Here is a 27275-nt window from a genome sequence, read left to right as displayed (position 1 = left end):
ACAGGAAAGAAAAAAAACGTTAAAAAATAGTATGGCGGGAAAAACCAGCGGAGAATTTAAATAACTTATCTGTCAATATGTTTTAAAATGACTTTGATAGGGCAAGAAAATAGGAAATGCACTACATAAAACCATATCAAAAGCCATTCTCTTAAAAGTAGATTGGGCAAAGATTCAAATTGTTAAAAATGAAAGGTTAAATATTTATGCTGAGAGCCAAAATGTTTTTCAACTAGGTCACGACTTTGCAATGCTATGGAAACAAAGCTCTCAACTTCCTCAGATATCTCTTTAAAAAATTGACAGCACCTACATAATTATTTGTTGCCTAATGCTACCTACCGAAAATGTCATAAATGTCACAGACAGAATTGCACAGAATAGCCACTAACTACATATTCATTTTAAACTAAAGAAAATTAAAAATTGCTTCTCAGTTTCCCTAATCACATCTCAAATTTTCAGTGGAAACATATAGCTAGTGGCTACCCTACTGGACAATGCAGACATTCTATTGTTGCAGAAACTGTCATCAGACAGCACTGATGAGAAGCTAGAGGAAATGCCTTAACAGGTCATAGTGTTAAACAGGCTGCTATGACTAAAGTCCTTATGCAGGGATCTCTTATAGAACAAAAGACAAACCCACGGAGTGGTCCAAAGTTCCCACCATAGATGCACAAAATCCGATCCTCAAATTCTGAAAAGAAAATGGGGACAAATAGATCTTGCATCCATTTCTCCCAGTGTTTCTTCTCAAAAGTTGGGCCAAGTTTACTTTTAAAAAATATATACCATAAATAATCTTTTGATATTTTGTAAATTTAGAAAAGCTTTAAGAGAAAATGAGGTTTAAGTTGAAACTCATGCAAGTTTGACCAGTTATGTACACGAAATAAAATATTGGACCAAGTTGACAAAATACTGATGTTGTTTATAATAAAGTCAATATTTGCAGGCTAAAAACTGATTGTAGTATAACTAGCTTTTCAACTGAGGAACAGATTTTAAGAATTAATCTATAAGAAACATATTTGAAATACTTTCACTGGGGCCTCTGTGATAGCAACACTGAGTTCTTATTTGTATGTCAAACTATGAGGGAAAAAAGTCCTTCTGTTCTTTGTTTTGTCCCCTTTCTCTATTCTAACAAGATCAGTCCATGCTCATATGGCAACAACAATCATCTAAGATAGAAATGGGATAGAAATGAAATGTGGAAAGACTTTATTCCAATTCAGTTTCTCTAAAGATTTTTAAGCACCTATTACCTCTACAAATAAATTCCCATCCTATCATTCAATATCCCTCTCTTCTCTTTCCGAAGCTCAATTCTCTTACACAAAACAATTATTGTTCTCCTTTCATTTTATGCTGTATTGCACTCACCCAAAAATGCACAATTCCAGGAATCTTTGCCTTCACCTGAATTCTAAACTCAAGAGTCTATCTAACTACATAAACCATATTTATCAGCTCAAAGTCATATTAGTATTTTTAAATATTTTAATAAACTTCATGTTTTTCATGTTTGTCTATTATTTATTAGACTTGCTGATTTCTTTTCAATTTTTCAGTTCTACTAATAGCAATAGTAGAAATTTTTTTCTACTTACATATTGTTCTATTAATAGCAATAAATGTAGAAAATTTTGCAAAGATATTTTACAGTATTAGTTTATATTTGGTGTAACTTGAATCAATTTTTGCAAATGCAAAAGCATTTACCATTCTGAGTTTTTTCATGCAACTTTCAGTCTAAAGCTTGGGTATATTTTATAGAACCAACTCCCTTACAAATACCTGATCTGAATTAAATTATACGATAATAATTAGAAATATGGCTTCTCACAAACTAGCTTGTTAGCAGCCCAATTTACTATGTAGTTACATATTTTCCAATTGTTATCCTGACCGTATTTTAAGTTCCTGCTTTTCTTTTTTTATATTTCACAGAATGGTAGTTAAAAGTCACATAAACAGAGGATTGCTTCATTATCCAATATTAATTATCAATCAACTTTGCACATTTCAAGTTATTACATCATATATCTTTCTGTGATATTATTACTCAACATAAGAACAGAAATGCAGACTTACCAGAGACTTATATTTCTTTTCAAGAAGTCTTAGTACTGCAGTTCGGCTATAATATGCATGCTAAAATTTGGAGAAAAATGGTATTAATATTCAATCTATATCATTCAAAGTCTATTTTTCCTGCATCATTCCAATATCATAAATTACACAATAACTTAGTTTTAAATTATAGTAATCAGTGCAAAACAGGTTTTTCTATGTACAATGGATTTTGAGCATAGCAATCACAAGAATGCAAATTATATCAAAAAACTGGATCATTCATTGACAGACCAGTAGAAGAACATTCTATCCCTCAACTGTGTCCAGGTTCTACGCTAAGCTATTTTAAAAGCACCACCAAAAGACATGTTTCTGACTACCAGTATATGACAGAGTCTAAAGGACAGATACAAAAATGGGGGCAGAGGGGGGATGATAACCCTCAAAATGAGGAGACTGTACTGTCTACATATGTAGAAATCTGCCAAGGTTGAAATGCTCTAAAGGGACAGTATTTTAATCATTCTCTGCCAATCATATTCTTAAAATGATTCATAGTGCCAAAAAAAAACTTTAATTCTCTCCTTATAGCTAAATATAGATGAGATTAAAATGAGCTTTTTATGCATTGTACAAAGCAAGGGGAAAATATACGTAAATATTACTTAAATTATGTTAGATATCATTAGTGTTGAATGTAATTTCTTCATTTTACTTAAGAATAAAAATTATTAAACAGAATAGTATTCAGTAAAAACTATCAGAATTCTGGGAAAGAGAGTTTAATTAAATGGAGATCTGCTTAACTGAGAGTTAATGAAAACCCTGTATGTTTTAACACTTGTAGCTTCAAATGTTTTTAAAAACGATTAATCCTTTTCTCAGCTTTAGTAAGAGAAATATGTTGATATACAATATGTTCTGAAAAGAATTCCTCATAGTGCATCCTGTAGACCAGTCACCAACTATAGCTTTCAGGCCAAATTCAGCTGCCACCTAACTTGGTATACACAGTTTCACTGGAACACAGTCATGTCCATTCATTTATACATTATCTATGGATGCTTTGGGGCTACAACAGAGAGTTGAGTAGTTGCAAGAGAGACAGTACAGCCCACAAAGCCAAAAATATTTACTGTCCGGCACTTTACATAAAAAGTTTGCCAACCTCTGCCTTAGATGAGTGTAGAAGAATGTGATAAATTTTCATTAATACTACAACACACTTGGGGAGCTGATTTTTTAATCATTTTCTATTGGTTAGATTAGTTTTCCTGTGATCTGCCTCATACTCTTAAGAATCAAATATTGACAATAAAAATGTTAAGTGAAAAAAGTTAATTAATTATAAACAGTTAGTAAAATATAATTTTCATTAAAAAAGACCTAAACAGATAAATTTTAAAGCATACATAATAAATATAACTACACAAAACAAAATCGTAATAATTGTTATCCCTGTGTTATAGAATTAGAGAAATTTAATTTTGTTTATGCTTTTACTTATTTTGCATATTTTCTATAGTAATAGTGTAATTTGATAATCAAGAAAAAATTAAGAAAAAGATCAAATGTCACATGTGAGGAATAAAGAGCTCAAGTTAAATTAATTAAATTGAGTAAACATTTATTAAACACATACCATATAGGTCAAGTAAGGGCTAAGCACTGAACAGAATTCTGTTTTGGTTAACTGCAGTTTAGATAACAAAAGGCAAAAAAAGCCATCAGCCAGATAATGTCCAAATTGTGCAGAGAAGTAAATGAACATGTTGTATTTTGCGTGGCAAGTCATGGCCCCAGTGCCTCCCTTATCCACTACGATAAATACATAGTGTCCAGTAGACAGGTTGAGAGGGACAAAGATGTGAGAACACAAGCCAACACAGCTACTAGTACTGCCAGACACAGACCACTCTTATTGCATAGCAGATGAACAGAGAACAGCATGAGGACCTCTTTACTCTTAACATTAGTTTTGTTACCTCCCAAGGGCGGGTCTTCTGCTCGCCCCAAGACATGCCAATAGTCAAGAGGCAAAGTGATAGGAAAGAAAGGACTTTTTATTACAGCTTGCTAGCAAGAGGGAAGATGGCCAACTCATGTCTCAAAGAACCATCTTACAGAACAAAGATTATAGGCCAGTCATATAGGGGGATGGTCTGTGTGTGGGGGCATCCATCTGTTCTTAGTGACTGGTAGTCTTTGGTTTTACTGGATATGCATTGGAGACCGGAGCAATGCCCTATACCCTGATCTTTTAGTTGTCTTTGATGATGGCTATCAGCATAGACTCTCTGTTTGGGGGGTCATCACATTCCTAACGAACCCAAGAGAACAAAGCTATCAACTTATCGCAGCTGGGAGGCATATGCACAAGCAGGGGTTGTAAAATTTACAGAGCAGTTAGATCTCCTGGAGGGTGCTTATCCACCTGGGTCAGTTAGTCTGAGATCATTCAAAGTTACAATAGGGTTTCTTTTCTACAATATGGCTTCCCTCATGTCAACCTTGTCTTGAGCCAGTATCAGTTTCAGTTCCAGGACATGGCGAGCTGCATAGGAAATCAGGCATTAAAAAAATTCAGGTATTAAATACATTTTCCAAACTGCAGGTTCAGGAGGAGGCAAATGAAGGGATATTTTCAGCCTTATCTCCTAAGCCAGAGACAAATGTGCATTCAACCCTTATGTTCTACTAATCTGCTTAAAAAATCTGAAGGTTTTGGGGCCGGCCCGGTGGCGCAAGCGGTTAAGTGCGCGCGCTCCGCTGCGGCGGCCCGGGGTTCGCTGGTTCGGATCCCGGGCGTGCACCGACGCACTGCTTGGTAAGCCATGCTGTGGCGGCGTCCCATATAAAGTGGAGGAAGATAGGCACAGATGTTAGCCCAGGGCCGTCTTCCTCAGCAAAAAAAGAGGAGAATTGGCGGATGTTAGCTCAGGGCTGATCTCCTCACAAAAAAAAAAAAAAAAAAAAAAAAATCTGAAGGTTTTAAACTAAAGAAGACCAGATTTTGGCTAGGTCATTCAATTTAATAGATGTAATGGTAATAAAATTACCATTTACAATCCTATCCTGGCTCTGTTACTTGCCAGCTAAATAAGCTTGAGCAAGTTGCATAACTTCTCTATGCCTCACTTGCTACATCAGTAAAATAGGGCAATAATACCACCTATCTCATAGACTGTTATAAGAATTAAATGAGTTAACACATGTAAAAGCAATTAGAACTCTTAACACACAGTAAACACTCAAAAATTAGTGTTTACAATGCACTTTGAAACAACATAGCAATGCACTAAAAGGTATAAAAAACATACTCCATTTTTCCTTACCATCCACTTTTTGAACCACACAGCCTTGGTATCAACCAACGCAAGAAAGTAGATTGGGTCCAAAATCTTTTGTAAGACAAGATGGCGTTGATCATGTTTAGCTGATAATAAGGACAAAGTACTTTCCACAATTTCTTCCATATACCTTAAAGTTTGGGAAAGAAGTGATTTTAGAAAAAACAAATGCTAAAATATATAAATATATATATGTAATACTGGTGATATATTTTATATTTATGGAATGATAAAGTGATAATCTTTAGAAACAACTGTTTTTTTATATTTCAATAAACGGCAGAGGTGCGATTCACACTAATTTCTTCTGCTTTAAAAACATGTTCTTTCTACTTCAACACTGGCTCTACAAATTTAATTCTCCTTTTTATTTTATTTATTTTTTTTTTTGCCTTTTTATTTTATTTTATTTATTTATTTATTTATTTATTATTATTTTTTTAATTTTTTGTTTATTGCAGTAACATTGGTTTATAACATTGTAAAAATTTCAGGTGTACATCATTGTACTTCTATTTCTGCATAGATTACATCATGTTCACCACCAAAATACTAATTACAACCCATCACCACACACATGTACCGAATTATCCCTTTCACCCTCCTCCCTCCCCCCTTCCCCTCTGCTAACCACCAATCCAATCTCTGTCCCTATGTGTTTGTTTATTGTTGTTATTATCTACTACTTAATGAAGGAAATCATACGGTATTTGACCTTCTCCCTCTGACTTATTTCACTTTGCATTATACCCTCAATGTCCATCCATGTTGTCACAAATGCCTGGATTTCATCATTTCTTATGGCTGAGTAGTATTCCATTGTGTATATATACCACAGCTTCTTTATCCATTCGTCCCTTGATGGACACTTAGGTTGCTTCCAAGTCTTGGCTATTGTGAATAATGCTGCAATGAACACAGGGGTGCATGTACCTTTGCAAATTGGTGTTTTCAAGTTCTTTGAATAAATACCCAACAGTGGAATAGCTGGATCATATGGCAGTTCTATCCTTGATTTTTTGAGGAATCTCCATACTGTTTTCCATAGTGGCTGCACCAGTTTGCACTCCCACCAGCAGTGTATGAGAGTTCCCTTCTCCCCACATCCTCTCCAACACATGTTGTTTCCTGTCTTGTTAATTATAGCCATTCTGACGGGCGTGAGGTGATATCTCGTTGTAGTTTTGATTTGCATTTCCCTGATAGTTAGTGATTTTGAACATCTTTTCATGTGTCTGTTGGCCATCTGTATATCTTCTTTGGAGAAATGTCTGTTCAGGTCTTTCGCCCATTTTTTAATTGGGTTGTTAGTTTTTTTGTTGTTGAGATGCATGAGTTCTTTATATATTTTGGAGATTAAGCCCTTATCAGGTGTATGGTTTGCAAATATCTTCCAATTGTTAGGTTGTCTTTTCGTTTTGTTGATGGTTTCCTTTGCTGTGCAGAAGCTTTTTAGTTTGATGTAGTCCCATTTGTTTATTTTTTCTATTGTTTCTTGCCCGGTCAGATGTGGTGTTTGAAAAGATGTTGCTAAGACCGATGTCCAAGAGCGTACTGCCTATGTTTTCTTCTAGAAGTTTCACAGTTTCAGGTCTTACATTCAAGTCTTTAATCCATTTGGAGTTAATTTTTGTGTATGGTGTAAGGTAAGGGTCTACTTTCATTTTTTTGCATATGGCTATCCAGTTTTCCTAACACCATTTGTTGAAGAGACTTTCTTTTCCCCATTGTATGTTCTTGGCTCCTTTGTCAAAGATTAGCTGTCCATAGATGTGTGGGTTTATTTCTGGGCTTTTGATTCTATTCCATTGATCTGTGTGTCTGTTTTTGTGCCAGTACCATGCTGTTTTGGTTACTATAGCTTTGTAGTATATTTTGAAACCAGGGAGTGTGATACCTCCAGCTTTGTTCTTTTTTCTCAGGATCCCTTTAGCTATTCGGGGTCTTTTGTTGTTCCATATAAATTTTAGGATTCTTTGTTCTATTTCTGTGAAAAATGTTGTTGGAACTTTGATAGGGATTGCATTGAATCTATAGATGGCTTTAGGAAGTATGGACATCTTAACTATGTTAATTCTTCCAATCCAAGAGCACAGAATATCTTTCCATTTCTTTGTGTCTTCTTCAATTTCTTTCAGAAATGTTTTATAGTTTTCGGTGTACAGATCTTTCACCTCTTTGGTTAAGTTTATTCCTAGGTATTTTATTCTTTTTGTTGCAATTGTAAATGGGATGGTATTCTTAATTTCTCTTTCTGCTACTTCGTTGTTAGTGTACAGAAATGCAACTGATTTTTGTATGTTGATTTTGTATCCTGCAACTTTACCATTAATTCTCCTTTTTAGATTCACAGTTGCTCTTACAACCTTATGAAAAAACTTTTAGAACCGAAAGGAAAAAATTTAAAGAACATTTAAGGAACTTGTCCAAAGTTCCAAAAACCAATGAAAGAATCTGAGGCTACCACACCCTCCTTTTACCTTGTTGTGAGAAATAAATGGTGGAAAACGGTACCTGCGTAGAGCCATTCACATAGCTAAGGTCAAAACATGAAAAGCTAAAAAATAAACGTTAATCCCTTCCCAATCATGTAAATCAATTAAGACTGTCTCCACTCTTGGTATTTGAAATGCAGGTGGGCCAATAACACTTCTATATTTTATGATGGCATAAATTACGGGACTTACTTCTCAGGGTGACGAATCCAGAAAGATGGAACCTCTTTCTGATAATCATTTAGGAGACGAACCTACAAAGCAGTGCATAACAGTTCTCAAAAAATTAGAATTCTTAAATATAAAACTATTTAAATAAAAATAAAAGCATATTATAGCAAATGAATACCTTTTTAAGTAAGCGAATCACATTAGGATTAGTTATGTCTATACCAGTTGAAAGAGTAGGAATATGATTTTCTCTAGAAAGAAAGTATAACTCTAAATATTTAGCTGAAAAGAAAAAGTAAAAAATAAGATTATTATACCATTCATATACAGTACTTTCTGAAAAAAGTGATTTCTTATCCATTTTTCTTAAGTACAAATAAAAGAAAAAACATTTAAAAAAATGATTTAATAAACATACCCAAGCTTATATAAATTTCCTTGGTCATAAGTAATGGTGAAAGTGTAAATGTCTGTGCATAGAATTTTAAAATCCGGTCCTATGGAAATGAAACAACAAGATTTAAGTCCAAGATTCTTATAAAAATAGCGTAGAGATGAAAAAGAATCATTTCTCACATAGTGAAAAGCTTAGAAAATGAACATAAAATAAAGCATTCAGAAACTTGAGTACGAATGTACCTATAAAAACATCACATTCTTGTGTTTGTGAGCAAAAACTAATAGTAAATCTAAGACAGCAGTATACTGTTATAAAATCTGGTAACAGTAGATACAGACATGGAGAAGGTGAGGTTTGATAGAGGAAGGTACAATGTAAAGGCGTCAAACAAGGAAACAATAGGAATACTAAAGGTGAAAAAAAAAAAAACCACTCCTTTCCAAATCCAACCTTTTTTTTTTCTTTAATTGCTTACATTGGTAGTTTCAGTAATTAGACATTTAGGACTCATAATTTTGCCTATTCCCAAGAAAAAGATTATATCTTTTCAAAATTTTACATTATTAACACTTAAAGTAGAAACTATCACAAGATAAATGAATTAGAGGAGACAATACATATAGTTAGAACAGTACTTGGGACTAGTAGGTCCTTAGAAATGATACCTATTACTATTATTTTAATGATACCAACTTTAATATTGTGATGAAATTAATCCTAACGGTGAAATTCAACTTCCCATTAAATAAAAACAACCTAAAAGTCCCTCAAATGTTCTACTCTGTGGGAAAAAACTAATAATCTTGCCTATTTCAAATATTAGGATAATACACATAAAAAATGGTTACCCAAATGACTAAAAATATCTTCTAATAATCCCAAGAGATTCCTACTGAACACAGGATATTAAATACTTCAGGGAGTCTATTTTTACAGCTGCAGCAGTTGATAAGTATCTGTCACACTTTCAAACAGTACAGGCTTCACTCAGTTACATGTAAGAGTCCTTGTGAGTAGGAAATGAGGAAGCAGAATCAAACTCAAGAACGTGGATCAAGCATAAATTCAAAATGAAAAGAACGCCATGCCTTCTTTTCTACTCAAAAATGTTCTATTAGCATTTCCTCTCTATACAACTTCTTGCAATTTTATTAAGTTAAGATTGATAGACTCTTGCTGCACAATAATCTATAACAGTTAAATAAAGCCACTTATATTGACCCATTGCATCTTTACTAAGTTTATAAAGTTATATAATTTTTCAAATAATGAAAGGAAACCTATTAGACTACTATTTTGTCTTTGTTAAGTAAGGGAAAAATACAGGGAAATTTACAATTGTATTTCCTGTTAGAGAGCCTTGAAATGTTAAAGGTGACCCTGAAATATTTTTCCCCTTTGAAGTTGTTGGAATGTGGAGTTTTTACAGAAGTCTGCATCACCCTCTGGTGTTAGTAAGGTTGAACTGCATCCAGGTATTAGGTAATTATAAACACCTTTTCCCCCTTATAAAAATAAAAAACCACCTGTGTTTCCAAGCCATTCATTGATGGAAATGTGCGATTTTAAACAGACAAATGTATTGAGATTTTTGTTTATAATTGTTTACTGTCTATCTCCTCTACTAGAATGTAAGTTCTATGAAGGCAAAGACTTCTGTCTTACTCACTGTGTTCCCTGCATCTAAACTAGAATAATGCACACGTTGTAGATATTCAATGCACGCTTGTTGAACAGTTAGCAAAATTTACCTCTTGTACTAATGTCTTAAATAATTCTGTATAAAACACCTTATCAATTTTAAAGCCAAATTTTCCTTCATTAACATACCAATTATGAAGAAAAAGATAGACCTTCTAAAAAACCTAATTTGTATTTAAACGTGATACAGGGATGCAGTCAGGATTTTTTTTTAAATTCACATCATAGATGTTATCGATAGAATTACTGCACTTTTTAATATAATCTTTTCATCATATAATAAGTGTTCCTGAGAAGTCAAATGCAAATCATTTTTTACATAAAATCACTTTCTCTACTGACTTCACAATTTTACAATTTTTGGAATTTTCTATATTTTGTTTCTGATTCATCTCAATTATTTTCTAAACTCTTAGCTTTAGTTTTCTAACTTCTCTTTTTAAGCAGTTAAGCAATCTCTAAATAAACACTTAAATGCATAAGGGAAATGCTTATGAACTTTAGAATAAACTCTAACCATGTTAGCTCAGATTTTCATATATCATGAATTCTTTCAAAAACACTTTAAATATTCTTTTAAAATATATTTCTTAATTCAAAAACAATGCCACAAATACTTGGATATTGCTTCACAAGATAAACAAAATGCACAAGGTAACATAGTCTACTATTATTTGGCAATGACTATGATATCGATCATACTTTGAGTCTAATTGTGAAACAAATTGATTCCATTAAAGAAAATCTTGATAATTCAAAAGCTGGAATTGAAATTTCATGAATATTTGAGCTACTATTAAAGAAAACCATCATATTCCATTTGTTTCTGGAATAGTGGGAAAACAATTTATTTTTAATATTTCTGTAAGCGTTTCCTTACACTAAACACGGGATCAGGATCTGAAAGACACACTGTCAGTTTCTCACAGAGAGTGGTCCAGTTTTCACAGTTCAGTACATCAGATGGTGGAGCTGAACATAACATTTGCAAGGCTTCATATCTGACCTGTAATTTGTTAAAAGAAGATTTTTATTAATACCCAGCCACTAGAATACCAAGTCTCCAAATATTTAAGAAACAATGAAAGGCAGAGTCTGGATAATTGTTTTCAAGAGCCAACTGATGAGAATCAGATGCCCTTTTATGAAACAATTCTTGAGAACTCATTTTTTAAACTAAGTGTTAAGCAGAGAAAAAAATAGATTGTTATTTTATGTAAAGCAAAAATTAAAACACCAAGAGTGTTAGGAGATTCCAGGTCACACGTCTAAGTGGAAAAGGAGGAAGGATGGTGCCTGAATTTGAATCACCGGGGCAAGGTTTTCCAGGGTCCTTCTCCCACACTTTCCCTACTTGAGTACACCCCACTGGTGGTCCCACAGTGTGAGGGCTTTAATTTTAAAATGCTGCCTAGATATGCCCCTAGTGAAGCATTCCCATTTCAGGAAATATGAACAATTCTCACAAAACAATTAATTTGAACTTGTTTTTGCTGCTACACCATATTTTCTTCGAACCACTGAAGTAGGGGAAAAAAGTCATTCAGCAGTATCATGCAAAAGAGAACTTCTGTATTTTCACAGAAAGCTTACTTTTGAGTTATTCTTCTCAAAATCCAATCAGAATTCATTCAAGACAGTATGACCCAAGAGACAGCAGTGGGGAACAGCTCTGCTCCAACTATGAAGGGAGCAAAGCTTCCCCCCACCCACTCTCCAACTAATGACAAACAACACAGGGATTCCAACCTGTTCCCCAAAATCTGGTTCCCCAGCTGAAATAACTGAAGCTTATTAAATAAGTTTATTAAGTAATAAGTGATATTAAAAGAAAGAAAGGTAAAGAGTCAGAGATAAGAGCTAAGATCTCAGGGAAACCAGACACTCTGAATCAGGGTGTCAAGTTTTAGGTGAAAAAGAAAGAATACACATGTATTTAAAAGTATCTATAAATCCATATAAAAGAACTCCTAAATACCGCTTTAATTGTGATAGGGATTAGGGGGACTATGGAGAAAGTTTAAAAATATTAATTTTTCCTTTTCAGTTAATTTTTAGGATAAAATCCCATTAAGAATTTACTACTTGCAAAAGAAGAATAAAGGTTTCTGAACAAGTACAGATTTCCAAAGGATCCACCTGAACTGAAGACAATAATATTGTCATATAAAAGTAAAGTCCCATTTCCAATATCTTTTGCAATGTTATCTTTACTAAGAACCTAAAAATAAATCAGACCACAAAATGCGGAGAGGAAAAAAATTCTTCTCTGATATTTTAGAAAATCAGTGGGAGTATATCATAATTATTCATCTAGTTGGAAATGAAAAATTGAAGAAAAACAATTTCAAAAATTGAGACCAAAGGGCAAGATATACACAAGTCTTAGGTACTTCAAAAATCCTATCATATTTTCTATTTCAGACTGACTTTGAAAGAAGACTTCATAAACAGTAATTTATACAATCTTTTAAAATATAAACAGACACAATTCAATAAAATTGCTTCTTTAAAATTCTTTTTCTAGGGGCCGGCTGAGTGGCGTAGCTGTTAAGTGCGGGCACTCCGCTGTGGTGGCCTGGGGTTCACCGGTTCGGATCCTGGGCGCACACAGACCCACCACTTGTCAAGCCATGTTGTGGCAGAGCCCCATATAAAGTAGAGGAAGATGGGCATGGATGTTAGCCCAGGGCCAGTCTTCCTCAGCAAAAAAAGAGGAGGATTGGCAGATGTTAGCTCAGGGCTGATCTTCCTCACAAAAAAAAAAAAAATCTTTTTCTAATAAATGGACATATGTATCGAAGTTGCTCACATTTTCCAGAAATAGAGCATTAAATGAAGATTTCCTTTTTCTTCAAAGAAATCACTAAAATATTACATACAAAGCAACAGTGAAGGAACAGTTTGGAGGACAACTGCTCATAACTTCATCACTTCAAAATGGAAACTAGAAATAAAAATTTCCTCTTAGAAACCATGACAAGTCTTGAAGGAGAGCCTCCCTTACTCTGTGACCTTTCATTTCAAGACTGGGAAGTCTAGGAGAGATGTCAGTCTAGGATTGCCATAATAATAAAGGCCTATCTTTAAGATAAATAGTCCAGCTGCTACTGGTCATAATCCAATATATTATAAATACATGTTTATATCTGACTGAACTTGACAGCTATCCTTTAAACTTACCTCTTTAGGTTGCCCAGGATCCAACTGGTCTAAAATCAATTGTAATTTTCCTTGACAAAATTTGTAGCTCTGTAACACAATTGACAGAACATTCATTTATTGGGTAGACTTCTAGAAGTATTGCTATAAATGATTTCTTAATATAAGTCCGAGCACAAAATGCATTCTGAACAAGAAAAGGGGCTGACCTATTTTGATTTGGCAGCAAATTTAGAATTTTTGTTTCCCAAGGCATTTAAATGGAAACTGAATGTCCCAGTAGAACAGTGTACCTTCATGTATATGAAAACTGTTATTATTTGCTAAGCAATTGCATTAGAACACTACAAGACTCAAAAGTTGTAAAGCCAAAATGTTTTGTACCCAGAAATGTGAGCTGTATGAAACAGAAAGATAAAACAAACAAGAAAGCACTAATAGTATCCCAGGCATAGCTATAATGTTGCTTGAGATTTTTTCTTCCTTTTCTTTCCTGTCCTTTTCCTTAGCCTTTCTCCATGCCTCCTCTTTGGTGAAAAATTCCATGAAGTAAAAACTTCCATCTAGAAAAAAGTTTGTAGTAGATACATAAGCTATTTTGGAAAAGGAAAGGGTCTTTTTCTGGCCAAAGGCAATTTAATTATGAATAATACCTAAAGTAATCATCTAATAATAACCAATATAGCAATAATAATAGTTGCCATTTATTATCTATTATGTAACAATCCCTATACTATCTCAATTCACAATGGCTCTATGAAATATGAGAAATATGAAAACCAAGAGGTTAAATAACTTCTCCAAGTCACCCAGCTGTTAGACCTCAGATTCCATCCACATTAGAGCCTCTTCTCTTCACCATCTATACCCTCTCCTGACATGTTCTCATCCAGCCCTTTAAGTATATCATGATGACTCAAATTTGTCACTTCACCACCAAAGTTACATATATAATTACCCTCTCAACATTTCCACTTGGATGTCTAATCAGCATGTTAAACTTGTCCAAAACAGAATCCGTGATTATTTCAAACGTGCTCCTCCCTCAAACTCGCCCATCTTGGTAAATGACACTACCATCCATTCAGATTTTGACTTAGGTCAAAAGTAGGAGTCAATTTTGATGCCTCACTTTCCCTCATTTCCTACATACAATAGCATTAAGTCCTGCAAGACAACTTAAGTTTCACATATCTTAGCTCCAACTACCCACTACCCTTTCTCTGCTAAAACCGCAGGCCAAGGGGCTATCAACTCTAGTCTAGACTACTTCACCTATCCTAACTGGTCTCTCTGCTGCTACTCTTATTCCATCCTGCTTCACCTCACCATCCATTCTCCGGTCATAGTCAGACGGAGCTTCTCAAAACTATAAATCACATCCCTTCATCTCCCTTCCTTCAGCCCCGCAAAAGACTTCCCACTTTACTCAGAATAAAATAGAAAAGTTTTACTTCATGATCTGGTCCCTGCTTCTCTCTCTAACCCTCTCTCACACATTCTTCCCTCTGCTGCCCAGGCTTCAGTCACACTGGCCTTTTTTCCATCCCTGGAAGATGCCATGTTCACTCCAGCCTAAGAAGCTTTGCCATTGCCATTCCTCCTGTGTGGCAATGCTCCTCCTCCAGAGATTTGCGTGGCTGCCCTCTCATCACTGAGACTTTGCTCTTTTCCACTACAGTATCCTCAGTACCTGAAACAGTGTTTGACACAGAGTAGGCACTCAAGATACATTTGTTTAATACAAGACTGACTCCAAAGCCAGTCTTTGCACCATGTTACACTGTCCCTAACAATACAGGGCACATAGAGCCACTCCATAACAAATCCAAAATAGCCTGATATTTCATATTGTCGAACATAAATTTTTTTAAAAAGCCTTAAAGGTGTCCTGAGTTTTACTCCTTTCTAAAAATATACAGTTCAACTGCTGAAAAGTCTGTACATGCTACTTTTTAAAATTAAAAGTACTATATATTAAATAATAGAGCTTTAATTTTGAGTTTTCATTATAGTGAAGTTAACATACTAAAATTTATGAATGATAACTACTAACAGTAAATGTAAGTAATATTTGAATGTTTCTGTCTTGTAGGCATCATTGTAAGAATTAAGTGGGAAAATAATTGTAAAATCTTTTGTTTCATCATTATTAAAATTTAAAAATTTGAAGTAAATTTCATGTTTCTCAGGAAATTTTCTATGAGAAAATATAAGCTGACTCCACCTACCAACTGCCTATTCAAGATCGAGCAATCTAAAAATATGTCATTTTTTCCATAGATTTCCATTGTAATTCAGCTTCTTTTCCAATAGAGAAGCATGTTCTACAGCCCTAATAAATGGGGAGCCAGACATTGAACGTTCCCAACTACGGGGAGTTCATGTTTGGTGAGATAACCAATATTGTGTCAAATAGCAGTCAATAAAAAAGGTAATACTTTGTTCTTAACAAGACTCATTTGCTTCAATGCTCCCCATGACTAAGAATTCATTTTCTAGTCTCCTTACGTACAATACCCCAGGAAGCAACCCTTACTCTCTGAAAATGTCTTTGCCTTTCATTTCACAAAAATGATCAAGGCTAATCAACATGGTGATCCCTCAACTTCCCTCCTCCTCCCCTCAATATTATTCTGTGGTGAACTGTTAACCACCAAATCCAAAGATCTTTTCTTAGTCTCATCTTCTTTGACTTCCTTCTAGCTTTCATTACAGCTAACTAACCATCACGCCTGTCTTGAAATTCATCCCCTCTTAAGTTCCTACCCAGTGCACTATGGTTTGGTACCTGCTTTTCTGACCCTCCCTTTTGTTTCTACTGGCCCTCTGAAAATGTGTTTCCTAAGGTTTCACCTATTTAGACGGCTTCAGTAGTAACACCTCTGCACAGATGACACGCACTGTGTTATCCGCAACCTTTCTACCAAATGAATCCCTCATTTTCAACTGCTTGTTACACCACTAGGGAATCCTACTAATATCTCAAATTCAACATACCTTAAAAAAAAAAACAGAACTCACCTTAGTTTTCTCCACACCTGAACTTCCTCCCTAATCCCAGGCACGGCTAACGACAGCATCATCTTCAAGCCACCTCGGCTTGAGACCACAGCCGCATTTAATCCTACAAAGCCTCCTCAGTTCAGGCCCCTCACTTCCTTCTTCAACCACAATGACAGCCTTCTAACTTATCTCCCTACCTCCACTTTCTCCCCATCTCATGCCCTTCTGCATACAACTGTCAGGTCAATCTCCCTGACACATGCTTCTCTCTTCAAAAACCTAAAATGATTTCCCTTAACTTACAAAATACAATCCAACTCAGCTTTTGAATGCAGTCATTTACTCCTCAAACATTTATCTGGCATCTACTACGTGTCAGACAGCTGCTTTGTACCAGGCACAATGATGTTATAGCAAGAAACTACAAATAATGATTAAGACATAATCCTTGCCCTTATGCCACAATCTAGCCTTAATCCACCCTTCCAATTTACTCCCCAGAAACTCTTGTTCTAACCCTTCACATAAACTACTTACACGATTCCAAATATGACAACATAGTCTTTGTTGATTCAGAGCTTTTGTCTATTCCCTTGTCTGAAATACTTCCCTCTATAGCTCTTTGATATTCTTAGGTATAAGCTCTCCTCTTTGGAATTCCCATGATACATTATGTCTACCTTACAATTGTTATTTATGTACATATCCTATCCCTTTACTATCTCAAGTAAGCTTCTTGAAGAAATAATGCATATCTGAATCATCTTTGCAGTTCTGCAATGCCTGAGACAAGATATTGCACATAGCATATGCCCATTATATACCTGTTGGATGAATATACATCCAAAGAGTTGAAGTCCCTCAATTCTACCATGTTTGCCTTTTCTCCCAGGTTATAATGTATATTAGAAAAGCATAGCCTTTAAGAGTCACTTGAGTCGAGTACCTTTATTAATCTACTTACTACCCTATAAGATTCCTTTAATTATCTTCTTAAACATAGTACAAACTACTTTTTAAAAATGTTATTTAAGCAATAATTTGAATTACCCTAGAAATCAGAATGAGTCTAATACCTGTCTTAAACATTGCCTATATTGAAGGTCTCTTTTTGTGTTATTGTGTATCAGTGGATGAACAAGAATTGCCATAACAACTAATTATAAGAGCTTATTTAACTAGAGTATGTAGATAATGTGTTCCATTGAATACAGATTTGTTAGCTGTTCTAAACATTTCTCAGATTGAAAATTCTTAAGGAGGGGAGCAGTGTCTGCCAACTTGATTTGTAAAGCAACACAAGATAGATCTGTTGGTGATATCAATCCAGATAAATACTTCCAAAAGGAAAGTTCTTTTAAAACATATTTACATATGTGAAGTATAAACTAAGCAAATAATTTCTGAGCAAAGTCTAAGCTGAAAAGAGCAAGAAATAGAATAGGTTGACAGTCTAAGATGTATTTGGTCCTCTAAGTCTGATCATATGAATCCTAATCAAAGGTATTAAATGCTAAAATAAGATTTGGATACACTTCTGTCAGAGGCAATTTACCTAAAGAATGCAATCCTAAGATGCACTCTATAATTTTTTCTTCCACAGAGATATCATACTCAATTACTTTATTACAACATATACTAAAGAATATTCACATTATTCAATGACCACACTTTAAATTAGAGAAAAGAAAATCAAACGACCCTCAAAATTAATTTACCATAAAATTCTATATTTTAAATGTTTGGTTTATAAATGGTATAAACAATTGAAATATAACCAGTCAAAGAAAGACAACTATTACTATTATTCAAACAATATGGCTACAGAAAATAAGAGAAACACATAAATATTCAACTTAATGATACTTCAGGCTTTAATATGTCTAACTGTACAATGATTTCTTTCCTATTCTTAAAAGAAAAAGGAAAGAAAAGAAACACCACTCAATGATGATGACAACGATAACAGTAAACACTTATATAAATGCTTAGTATGTGCCAAATATTGTTCAAAATGCTTTACATACATTAAATCATTAAATCCACAAAGCAACCCCAAAAGGTAGATTCTGTTACTATCTCCACTATAGCAGATAAGAAAACTGAGGCATTGAGAGAGGTTAAGGAGCCAAGGTCCACAGCTCATCAAAGGCAGAGCCAGAGTTTATTTCAGACTGGTTTGATTCCAAGATTCAGAATGAATTAGCTTCATGTAGAATAGCATTTTCAAATTTGAGTGCATCTAAAACTTTTTTTTTTTAAAGATTTTATTTATTTATTTTTCCCCCAAAGCCCCAGTAGATAGCTGTATGTCATAGTTGCACATCCTTCTAGTTGCTGTATGTGGGACGCGGCCTCAGCATGGCCGGAGGAGCGGTGCGTCGGTGCGTGCCCGGGATCCGAATCCGGGCCGCCGGCAGCGGAGTGCGCGCACTTAACCGCTAAGCCACGGGGCCGGCCCCATCTAAAACTTTTTAAAGGATGCACCCACCCTTCATTAAGCCCTAAATACAGAACAAAGTTACTAATTCAAAACAAAAACAAAGTTTCAGAAACATTTTCAAATAATAAACTCAGTTTTTCTTAATTTCTTAGATGTTTTCATCATATTTTAACAACTTCTATACTTTACTTTAAAAGTGATACCATGGAGAGGTAATGACAAAAATCTACTAATATTTTAAAGTATAAAGAAACTTTAGGTATTCATAAAGAAGAATATTAGCACTGTTAATCAAAGAAATCAGTTTTTCTGGTTTTAAACTGTCTCAAGAGATTACTATTAAACAAGCAAGCAAAAAAAAAATCTCGCACCCGCACCTACCCAGTTCTTCTCCCAAACAATCCACCTGTCTCAGGTCTAACTCTAGGCAGCTGCACTATTAATACTCCTATGTTCATGTTTTCTAATCTCAGCTACCTTTCCCTTTCACTTCTACATTTTGAAGATTTTAAAAAATCTTTAAACCTATCTTTCTCTGCTTATAAGACAAATAATAAGAATAATCAAAATCTTATGAATTGAGGGTATCTGCAGATGGGGGAACTTCTGAAGTAGAGTTTGGCCCGTGGTTATCCTAGTGTTCTGGCTGACATTGCTGAAAGAGAGGTGAGAGTCTTGTAATCCCTCAGTAGTAATATGAAATCTTCAAAAGTAGAATTCCTCACCAAAAAAGAGCATTGTAAAAGCTTTGAAGATCTTAGGCGAGGCGGGAAAATGGGTTAAACTCAAGATACTCTGATTAAGATTTGAGTCGTCAGGGCAACACATAAATTCGGGGGGTTGAAAGCACACACCCTGAGAGACAGGGGAAAGGCCACGCACCCAATACAGGAAGAAAGCTGCTCAAAGAAATCCTTACTGGAGGAATTCAAAGCCCAGCAACAGATAGACTTTAGATTGTTCCCAGAATGTTCCCAAGAGGTACTTCAAACACAAAGTTGAAGGTACAGTATCTTCTTTTCAGGAATTAAAATACAGGAAAGACAAACCCTGGCCTTTGTGTGGAGGGTGGAGAAGACAGGTGACTGGTGAGGACAGTAGCACTCTATTAGTTTCCTATGGCTGCTGTAATAAACTACCATAAACTTAGTGACTTAAAACAACACAAATTTATTATCTTACAGTTCTGGAGGTCAGAAGTCTGAATGCATTGGCAGGGTTTTGCTTCTTCTGGAGGCTCTAGGGGAGAATCCATTTCCTTGCCTTTTCCAGCTTCTAGAGACCACCTGCGATTCCTTGGCTCATGGGCTTCCCTCCACCTTCAAAGCCAACAATCACATCACTTGACCTCGACTTCAGGCTGCCCAGCACCTTCTCCGACTGAACCTCCCGAGTCTCTCTTATACAGACCCTTGTGACAACATTTGGCTCACGCGGATAATTCAGGATACTTTCGTCATCTGAAGATCCTTAATTTAATCACATTAACAAAGTCTCTTGGACCATGTGAGGTACCAGGTTCACAGGTTCTGGCCATTAAGACATAGATAGCTTCAAGGGGGCCATTATTCTGCCTACCATAGGTACCAAAAGATGGATTTCAAGGAGAGGTTGCCTTGAAAGCAAAGAAACAGTAAATGCATTAAATAGGTTCATGTCACACAAGAGCAATAGGTGACTGATATTCTAAACTCACCTTCTCCGTTTAAAGTGCACACCATGGGTTTGTCTTGGAACATAATAAAAGTTGGCAGACTATAACACAGCATAATGCCTGTGCTGTACTACACTGAACGCTGTCAAAAAAGAGGGAGACAGGGCCGGCCCTGTGGCTTGGTGGTTAAGTGCGCGCGCTGCGATGCTGGTGGCCCGGGTTCGGATCCCGAGTGCGCATCGAGGCACCACTTCTCCGTTCATCCTGAGGCCGAGTCCCACATACAGCAACTAGAAGGATGTGCAGCTACGACACACAACTATCCAATGGGGCTTTGGGGGGAAAAAATAAAATAAATAAAATCTTTAAAAAAAAAAAAAAAGAGGAAGACAGAAAAACTGCAAGAGGAAAGGATATGAATTTTGAAAGCATAATATAATTAGAGGTAATCCTCTAATCTCCTAGCAGTAGAAAATAGTTAGAAACCCAGAGAAGCTCAGTTAGAAACCATAAGGGACCACAGCTGAGAAATTTTCCATTTGAGTATGTCTCTGAATGACATCCATTTCAGAACACCCTTCAAGAGACAGCAACAATGAAAGCTAACATGTATGGAGCAGCGGCAACTGTTCTAAGGACCTCATATACATTAACTCAGTTAATCTTCTCAACAGCCCGATGAGGTACGTGGTAATATCATTCCCGTCTTACAAATGAAAGACACTACAGCACAGGGAAGTAAAGACATTTGTCCAAGGTCACAGAGCCAGTAAGTGGTGAAACCAGATTTGAACCCAAGAAGGCTCCAAGTACTGTAGCACAGAATAAAGAGAAGAGACTTCGGAGGGAGAGAGACCAGGCTTAAATTCACAGTGCACTCCTAACTAGCAATACAAGTTTGGGTAAATTACTTACCTATTATTGCAAGCCTCACTTTGCTTCTGTAAAGTGGGCTAGTAACACCTATAATGAATATAAAGCCAAGCAGAGGAACCAATATATGGCAGAAGTCTCAATAACAGATAGCTAGTATTATTATTTCTATCTTTCAGCACTGTTTTGCAGAGACTTTTTCCAGGTTTAATCACAATACCAAATCCTTTCAGTGCTCTGCTCACAACTACAGTAAAAAGCAATCTCTCAACTTTATTTTTAATATCCTCAAACTTACACTAATAGTCTCCATGGACAGCAAGGTCCAAAGTTTTTCAATAATGGATCAGAAATCATATATAATCAGGTTGCAACTTTGTAAATAATGATAATGAAATAAAGCTTATTCTATTCACAAAATAAGCGTTCTACTAGTATCAAAATAGCAACATCAAAATTGTTTATTCAATCTTATTCATAAAACGATTCAGACAGATTTTTTTAAGCCCAGAGCAAGTAACTTATCAATTTTGAAGGCATCATTAACAACATCAGTATTTAATAGAATGAATGACTGATATATTTTCAAAGACCCTTTCAATTCTGAACATACTAATACTAATTCAGCCTCTCTTTGGTGAGTTACATGTGAGAGAGTCTCTTTTCACTAAACAAAAGCATATCCAAACATCCCCTAGAGCTGGGCCACACTGAAAGAGCTTTAGGGATAATTCTGGCATTCACACGCTTCTTTCCAAAAGTCCAGGGATCCCACGCCTTGTTGGTGGGCATAGTTCACTTTCAACTCAGTTAGTCTCTTCCGAAATAAAGTCATACTCCCAAGGCAGGCACTTGAAAATGCAGATACACCCTGTGGACATCCCAAAGGAAGCCATATAAACTTAAAGCGTGATCCTTCCCCAAAATCAAAACAAAACAAAATTAAAAAATAAGAATATCCTCTGAAAGTATGATCCTATTTCTACCAAAGCTTTGAATTTCTTCAAAAATCTATGATTCTATGAGTGGAAATAATTTAGCATTTGGCGTTAGCAACGTAACTGCCAGCTACTCAATCAATCCTATTTAGATCTGAATACTTAGAACAAATTAACAATGCTCCATTTTTTTTCTCTTGTGGTGCAATTTCAATATATACAGATGGTTCATCAAATAAGTAAGAAAGTAAAATCTTTTGAGCCCCAGAGTCCTAAAGTTGGGGGTTTTTTGCCTTTTAATTCCAGAAAGACCTTGATCTGAAAACATAGTTCAGTAAGCTATTGAATAAGTCATCTGATTGCAATAAACTAAAACCTCAGCTTCTTTCAAAGTGTCCATCAACAAGGAATGAATAAGGGCTACACACGAAGAAAATTCACTATTTTGTCGCCTCCTCTGTCACATCAGGTAATCAACTTGACTTGTAAAATTCAAAACTCAGCACAATATCTCCTGCTAAACGATGCAATGGTAGCAGAGCATCTTTTAAGTTCTACTTTGACTGCTTCCAAAGCAGTTTTTCCTTCAAAAATGCGGCCTCAACTGTGACCAAATACACAGTTTTTTCATGTTTCACCCAACTCCTCAAATCTCTTTTTGGTATAAGGTTAGGATCTATGTATAGTTACGTCCTTGTGTTAGAGCTAATTAGATGAGATGTTGCACTAAAAATATCAGGTAGGATTCACACAAAGGTCAAACAGACTACATTTGGCCTGAAAGTTTCTGTGTGGAAGTTCATGGTGCATGCACTTTTGTCCTCTACTAGGACTAAGCTAGCCATTGGCCTATCTTTCTCTTAGCTCTGCTTTAGCCAAATGACAAGGATTCCAATAACCTGGAAAGAGAAAATGTAAAACCTCAAATCTCTTGACATCAAAAAAAGGGCTTAATGTTTTAAATGTTAATGTGTTAAAACTAACAATTTGCAGCAACCTTCATCTCCAGAAGATAACTAAGGGAAATGTTTTATCTCCCTATCTCATCTATAATGTAGTTAAACTTTGATTATTAAGGACTAATTGGGAATAAGATGTTTTATTTATCTAAAGCTTAAAAAAATTTCTTTCAAGTGTTACTATTTTTTTAAATCAGAAATCCAATAGTTTATTTCCTTCCCTCATTAAGAATTGTCTCACATATAATGTAATCATTCACTGAACATACAATTCTAGAAGAGGTTATCTCATGGATTAAATCTTTAATATTAAGTTATTTTATTGTTTATATTTCTTCTGAATCTTAAAACTAGAAAACAGAAAAAAATCTAGCTAATAAAGCACGTATTGAAGCTAGTCATTATTAAACACTATTTCAAGACATGAATGCAAAACTAAACAACACACCTGATTGAATGATGAGTCACTGTCAGAGCAATTGTCTGTGCAGTAGCTACTGCTTTTCTCCTTTTGCATTTTTTTCTGCCTTTCTTGACTTCGCATCTCATCTTCTTCAAACTTGTTAATCATAGATTCCACCACTACCATCATGATGTTCTTCAGGGAATGCACCATTTCTTTGTATCTTTAAATTCAAAGCAGTCTTAGTAAGAGAAAGACTATTAGAACAAATTAAAACATTCAACTAAATTAAACTATCTGATTATTTTTTCTGTAAAGTCCTTTAAGAATGCAATTCTAAAGAAAAAAAAATCTGTCAGCTTTTCTTAAAGAACAAAGGGCACAACAGAATTTACACAACAGGAATAAAAGTTAATAGGAAATCCAAAATGTGTGTTATTTCCCAGGATTTTTCATCTGGCTACATGGACCAAGGTAGTAAAATTAACAGAATCTAAGGCAAGATGTTCCAATGTCATAGATTCCAGTAATTAGCAACCAAGTCAACTGTTAATATCATACTACCAAAACACAGCCTGTTTACATGTCACTTTTATTCCTTGTTTTATTTGTATCTCGTTCTCTACCCTCCTTTCCTCTCTTTTCTTTCCTTCCCTTCTCCCCTGCTTATATTTTATATCTATAGGCATACGTAGCCAAAACTGAGAGCTAAATAACAGCTAAGCTGTTAGTGGGTCCTTTCAAACAGAGGCTAGAGAACGCATTGTCAGGGATGTTAGGAAAGAGATTCCTAAAATTGCTAGGAGTTTGAACTGGATAACTTCTAAGATTCCTTTCAGTTCTATGGGTCTAAGAATCTCAAAAAGAACTTATAATAAATTTCTCCTTTTCTTCTGTGCAAACTCCCAAGCATCCATATTAATATTAGATTGAGATCCCCAAAAACCCAAGAAACAGAATTTTAGAGCTAGATGGAACCATAAAAATAATCTAGTCTACCCTTTATTTTACAAATGAGGAATGTGACCTTGACCACTGAAATTTCTATATTTAAAACAAAAGGGCATAGAGATTTAAATAAACGTGGAAAATAAAGTACTAAATTTGGATTCAGAAAACTTGGATTAGAATCCTAATTACCCACTAGCTTTGTCGTCATAAATGTCTCATTTTCCTCAACTATAAAATGAGATAAAAAGAATACAATCTGGCTAACCTATTTCACATGACTGTAGCAAGAAATAAATGAGAATATATACCTCAAAGTTCTTTGTAAATATAAAGCATGATACATATTTTTATTGTTTATCATTATAATAATGGAAATACATTAGGAAAATAAGCACAGAAACTTTCTTTATATTTCAAGTTAATGGTCACTGTAACTGCACAAATCAAAGGAAGAATAGGTAAGGTACTCTCTCTCACAAAAGCAATAAAATCATGCTGGTAGATTTGGCTAGAAATAGTAGATGGAGATTTTAAAGTTTAAAGAAATTTTAAAATATATTTTAAATTACATATTATATAAATTATATATCATTAAATATATGTAATTTATATATATAATTTTCAACATATTAAATATTTAATCATATTATCTAACAATATATAATTTATATAATATACAACTATAAATAAATTTAATATAATACGTATAGTTATATACATGTATATATATATATTTTTTTTATTGATATTTTAATGGTTTCTAACATTGTGAAATTTTGGGTTGTACATTTTTGTTTGTCCATCACCCCATATATGACTCCCTTCACCCCTTGTGCCCACCCCCCACCCCCACTTCCCGGGTAACCACAGTCCAGTTTTCTCTGTCCATGTGTTGGTTTATATTCCACATATGAGTGAGATCATACAGTGTTTGTCTTTCTCTTTCTGGCTTATTTCACTTAACATAATACGCTCCAGGCCCATCCATGTTGTTGCAAATGAGACGATTTTGTCTTTTTTTATGGCTGAGTAGTATTGCATTGTATATATATACCACATTTTCTTAATCCAATCGTCAGTCGAGGGACACTTAGGTTGCTTCCACTTCTTGGCTATGGTGAATAATGCTGCAATGAACATAGGGGTGCATAAGCCTCTTTGTATTGTTGATTTCAGGTGCGTTGGATAGATTCCCAGTAGTGGGATGGCTGGATCATAGGGCATCTCTATTTTTAATTCTTTGAGGAATCTCCATACCGTTTTCCATAGAGGCTGCACCAATTTGCATTCCCACCAGCTGTGTATGAGGGTTCCTGTTTCTCCACATCCTCTCCAACATTTGTTGTTTTTTGTCTTGGTGATTATAGCCATTCTAACGGGCGTGAGGTGGTATCTTAGTGTTGTTTTGATTTGCATTTCCCTGATGATTAGTGATGTTGAGCATCTTTTCATGTGCCTATTGGCCATCTGTATATCTTCCTTGGAGAAGTGTCTGTTCATTTCCTCTGCCCATTTTTTGATCGGGTTGTTTGTTTTTTTGTTGTTCAATTGTGTGAGTTCTTTATATATTATGGAGATCAACCCCTTGTCAGATGTATGTTTTGCAAATATTCTCTCCCAGCTGGTTGGTTGTTTGTTCATCTTGATTCTGGTTTCATTTGTCTTATAAAAGCTCTTTAGTCTGATAAAGTCCCACTTGTTTATTTTTTCTTTAGTTTCCCTAGTCTGGGTAGGCATGTCATCCGAAAAGATTCCTTTAAACCCAATGTCAAATAGTGTGTTGCCTATATTTTCTTCTATGAGTTTTATAGTTTCAGGTCTCACCTTCAGGTCTTTGATCCATTTTGAGTTAATTTTTGTGAATGGCGATAGCACATGGTCCACTTTCATTCTTTTGCATGTGGCTGTCCAGTTTTCCCAACACCATTTATTGAAGAGACTTTCCTTTCTCCATTGCATGTCCTTAGCACCTTTGTCGAAAATTAGCTGTCCGTATATGTGTGGTTTTATTTCTGGGCTTTCAATTCTGTTCCATTGATCTGTGTGTCTGTTTTTGTACCAGTACCATGCTGTTTTGATTACTATTGCTTTGTAGTATGTTTTGAAGTCAGGAATTGTGATGCCTCCTGCTTTGTTCTTTTTCTTTAGGATTTCTTTAGCTATTCGGGGTCTTTTGTTGCCCCATATAAATTTTAGTATTCTTTTTTCTATTTCTGTGAAGAATGTCATTGGGATTCTGATTGGGATTGCATTGAATCTGTAGATTGCTTTAGGTAATATAGACATTTTAACTATGTTTATTCTTCCAATCCACGTGCATGGGATATCTTTCCATTTCTTTATGTCATCGTAGATTTCCCTCAATAATGTATTGTAGTTCTCATTGTATAGGTCCTTCACCTCCTTGGTAAGATTTATTCCTAGGTATTTTATTCTTTTTGATGCAATTGTAAATGGTATTATCTTTTTGAGCTCTCTTTCTGTTAGTTCATTATTAGCATATAGAAATGCAACTGATTTTTGTAGATTGATTTTGTACCCTGCAACCTTGCTGTAGTTGTTGATTGTTTCTAACAGTTTTCCAACAGATTCTTTAGGGTTTTCTATATATACAATCATGTCATCTGCAAATAGTGAGAGTTTCACTTCTTCGTTACCTATTTGGATTCCTTTTATTCCTTTTTCTT

At 35.0% G+C, this 27275-nt stretch overlaps 1 protein-coding gene across 1 annotated transcript in view; it reads right to left on the bottom strand.

Annotated features, from left to right (window-relative positions):
- TBC1D32 (TBC1 domain family member 32) overlaps positions 1 to 27275 on the bottom strand; it is a 202994-nt gene that overhangs the window by 157222 nt on the left and 18497 nt on the right. Inside the window, exons 4-11 of the mRNA XM_058566374.1 lie at positions 23683 to 23860; positions 13383 to 13451; positions 11080 to 11205; positions 8517 to 8595; positions 8277 to 8380; positions 8120 to 8181; positions 5418 to 5562; positions 2101 to 2160 (exon numbers count right to left, since the gene is read on the bottom strand). Of these exons, the coding sequence (XP_058422357.1) occupies positions 2101 to 2160; positions 5418 to 5562; positions 8120 to 8181; positions 8277 to 8380; positions 8517 to 8595; positions 11080 to 11205; positions 13383 to 13451; positions 23683 to 23860 (823 nt within the window). The remainder of the gene's footprint in view (positions 1 to 2100; positions 2161 to 5417; positions 5563 to 8119; positions 8182 to 8276; positions 8381 to 8516; positions 8596 to 11079; positions 11206 to 13382; positions 13452 to 23682; positions 23861 to 27275) is intronic.

Source organism: Diceros bicornis, chromosome 23, assembly GCF_020826845.1.
Source record: "Diceros bicornis minor isolate mBicDic1 chromosome 23, mDicBic1.mat.cur, whole genome shotgun sequence".
Classification (NCBI taxonomy): Eukaryota; Metazoa; Chordata; class Mammalia; order Perissodactyla; family Rhinocerotidae; genus Diceros; species Diceros bicornis.
This window is presented reverse-complemented; position numbering and strand designations above follow the sequence as displayed.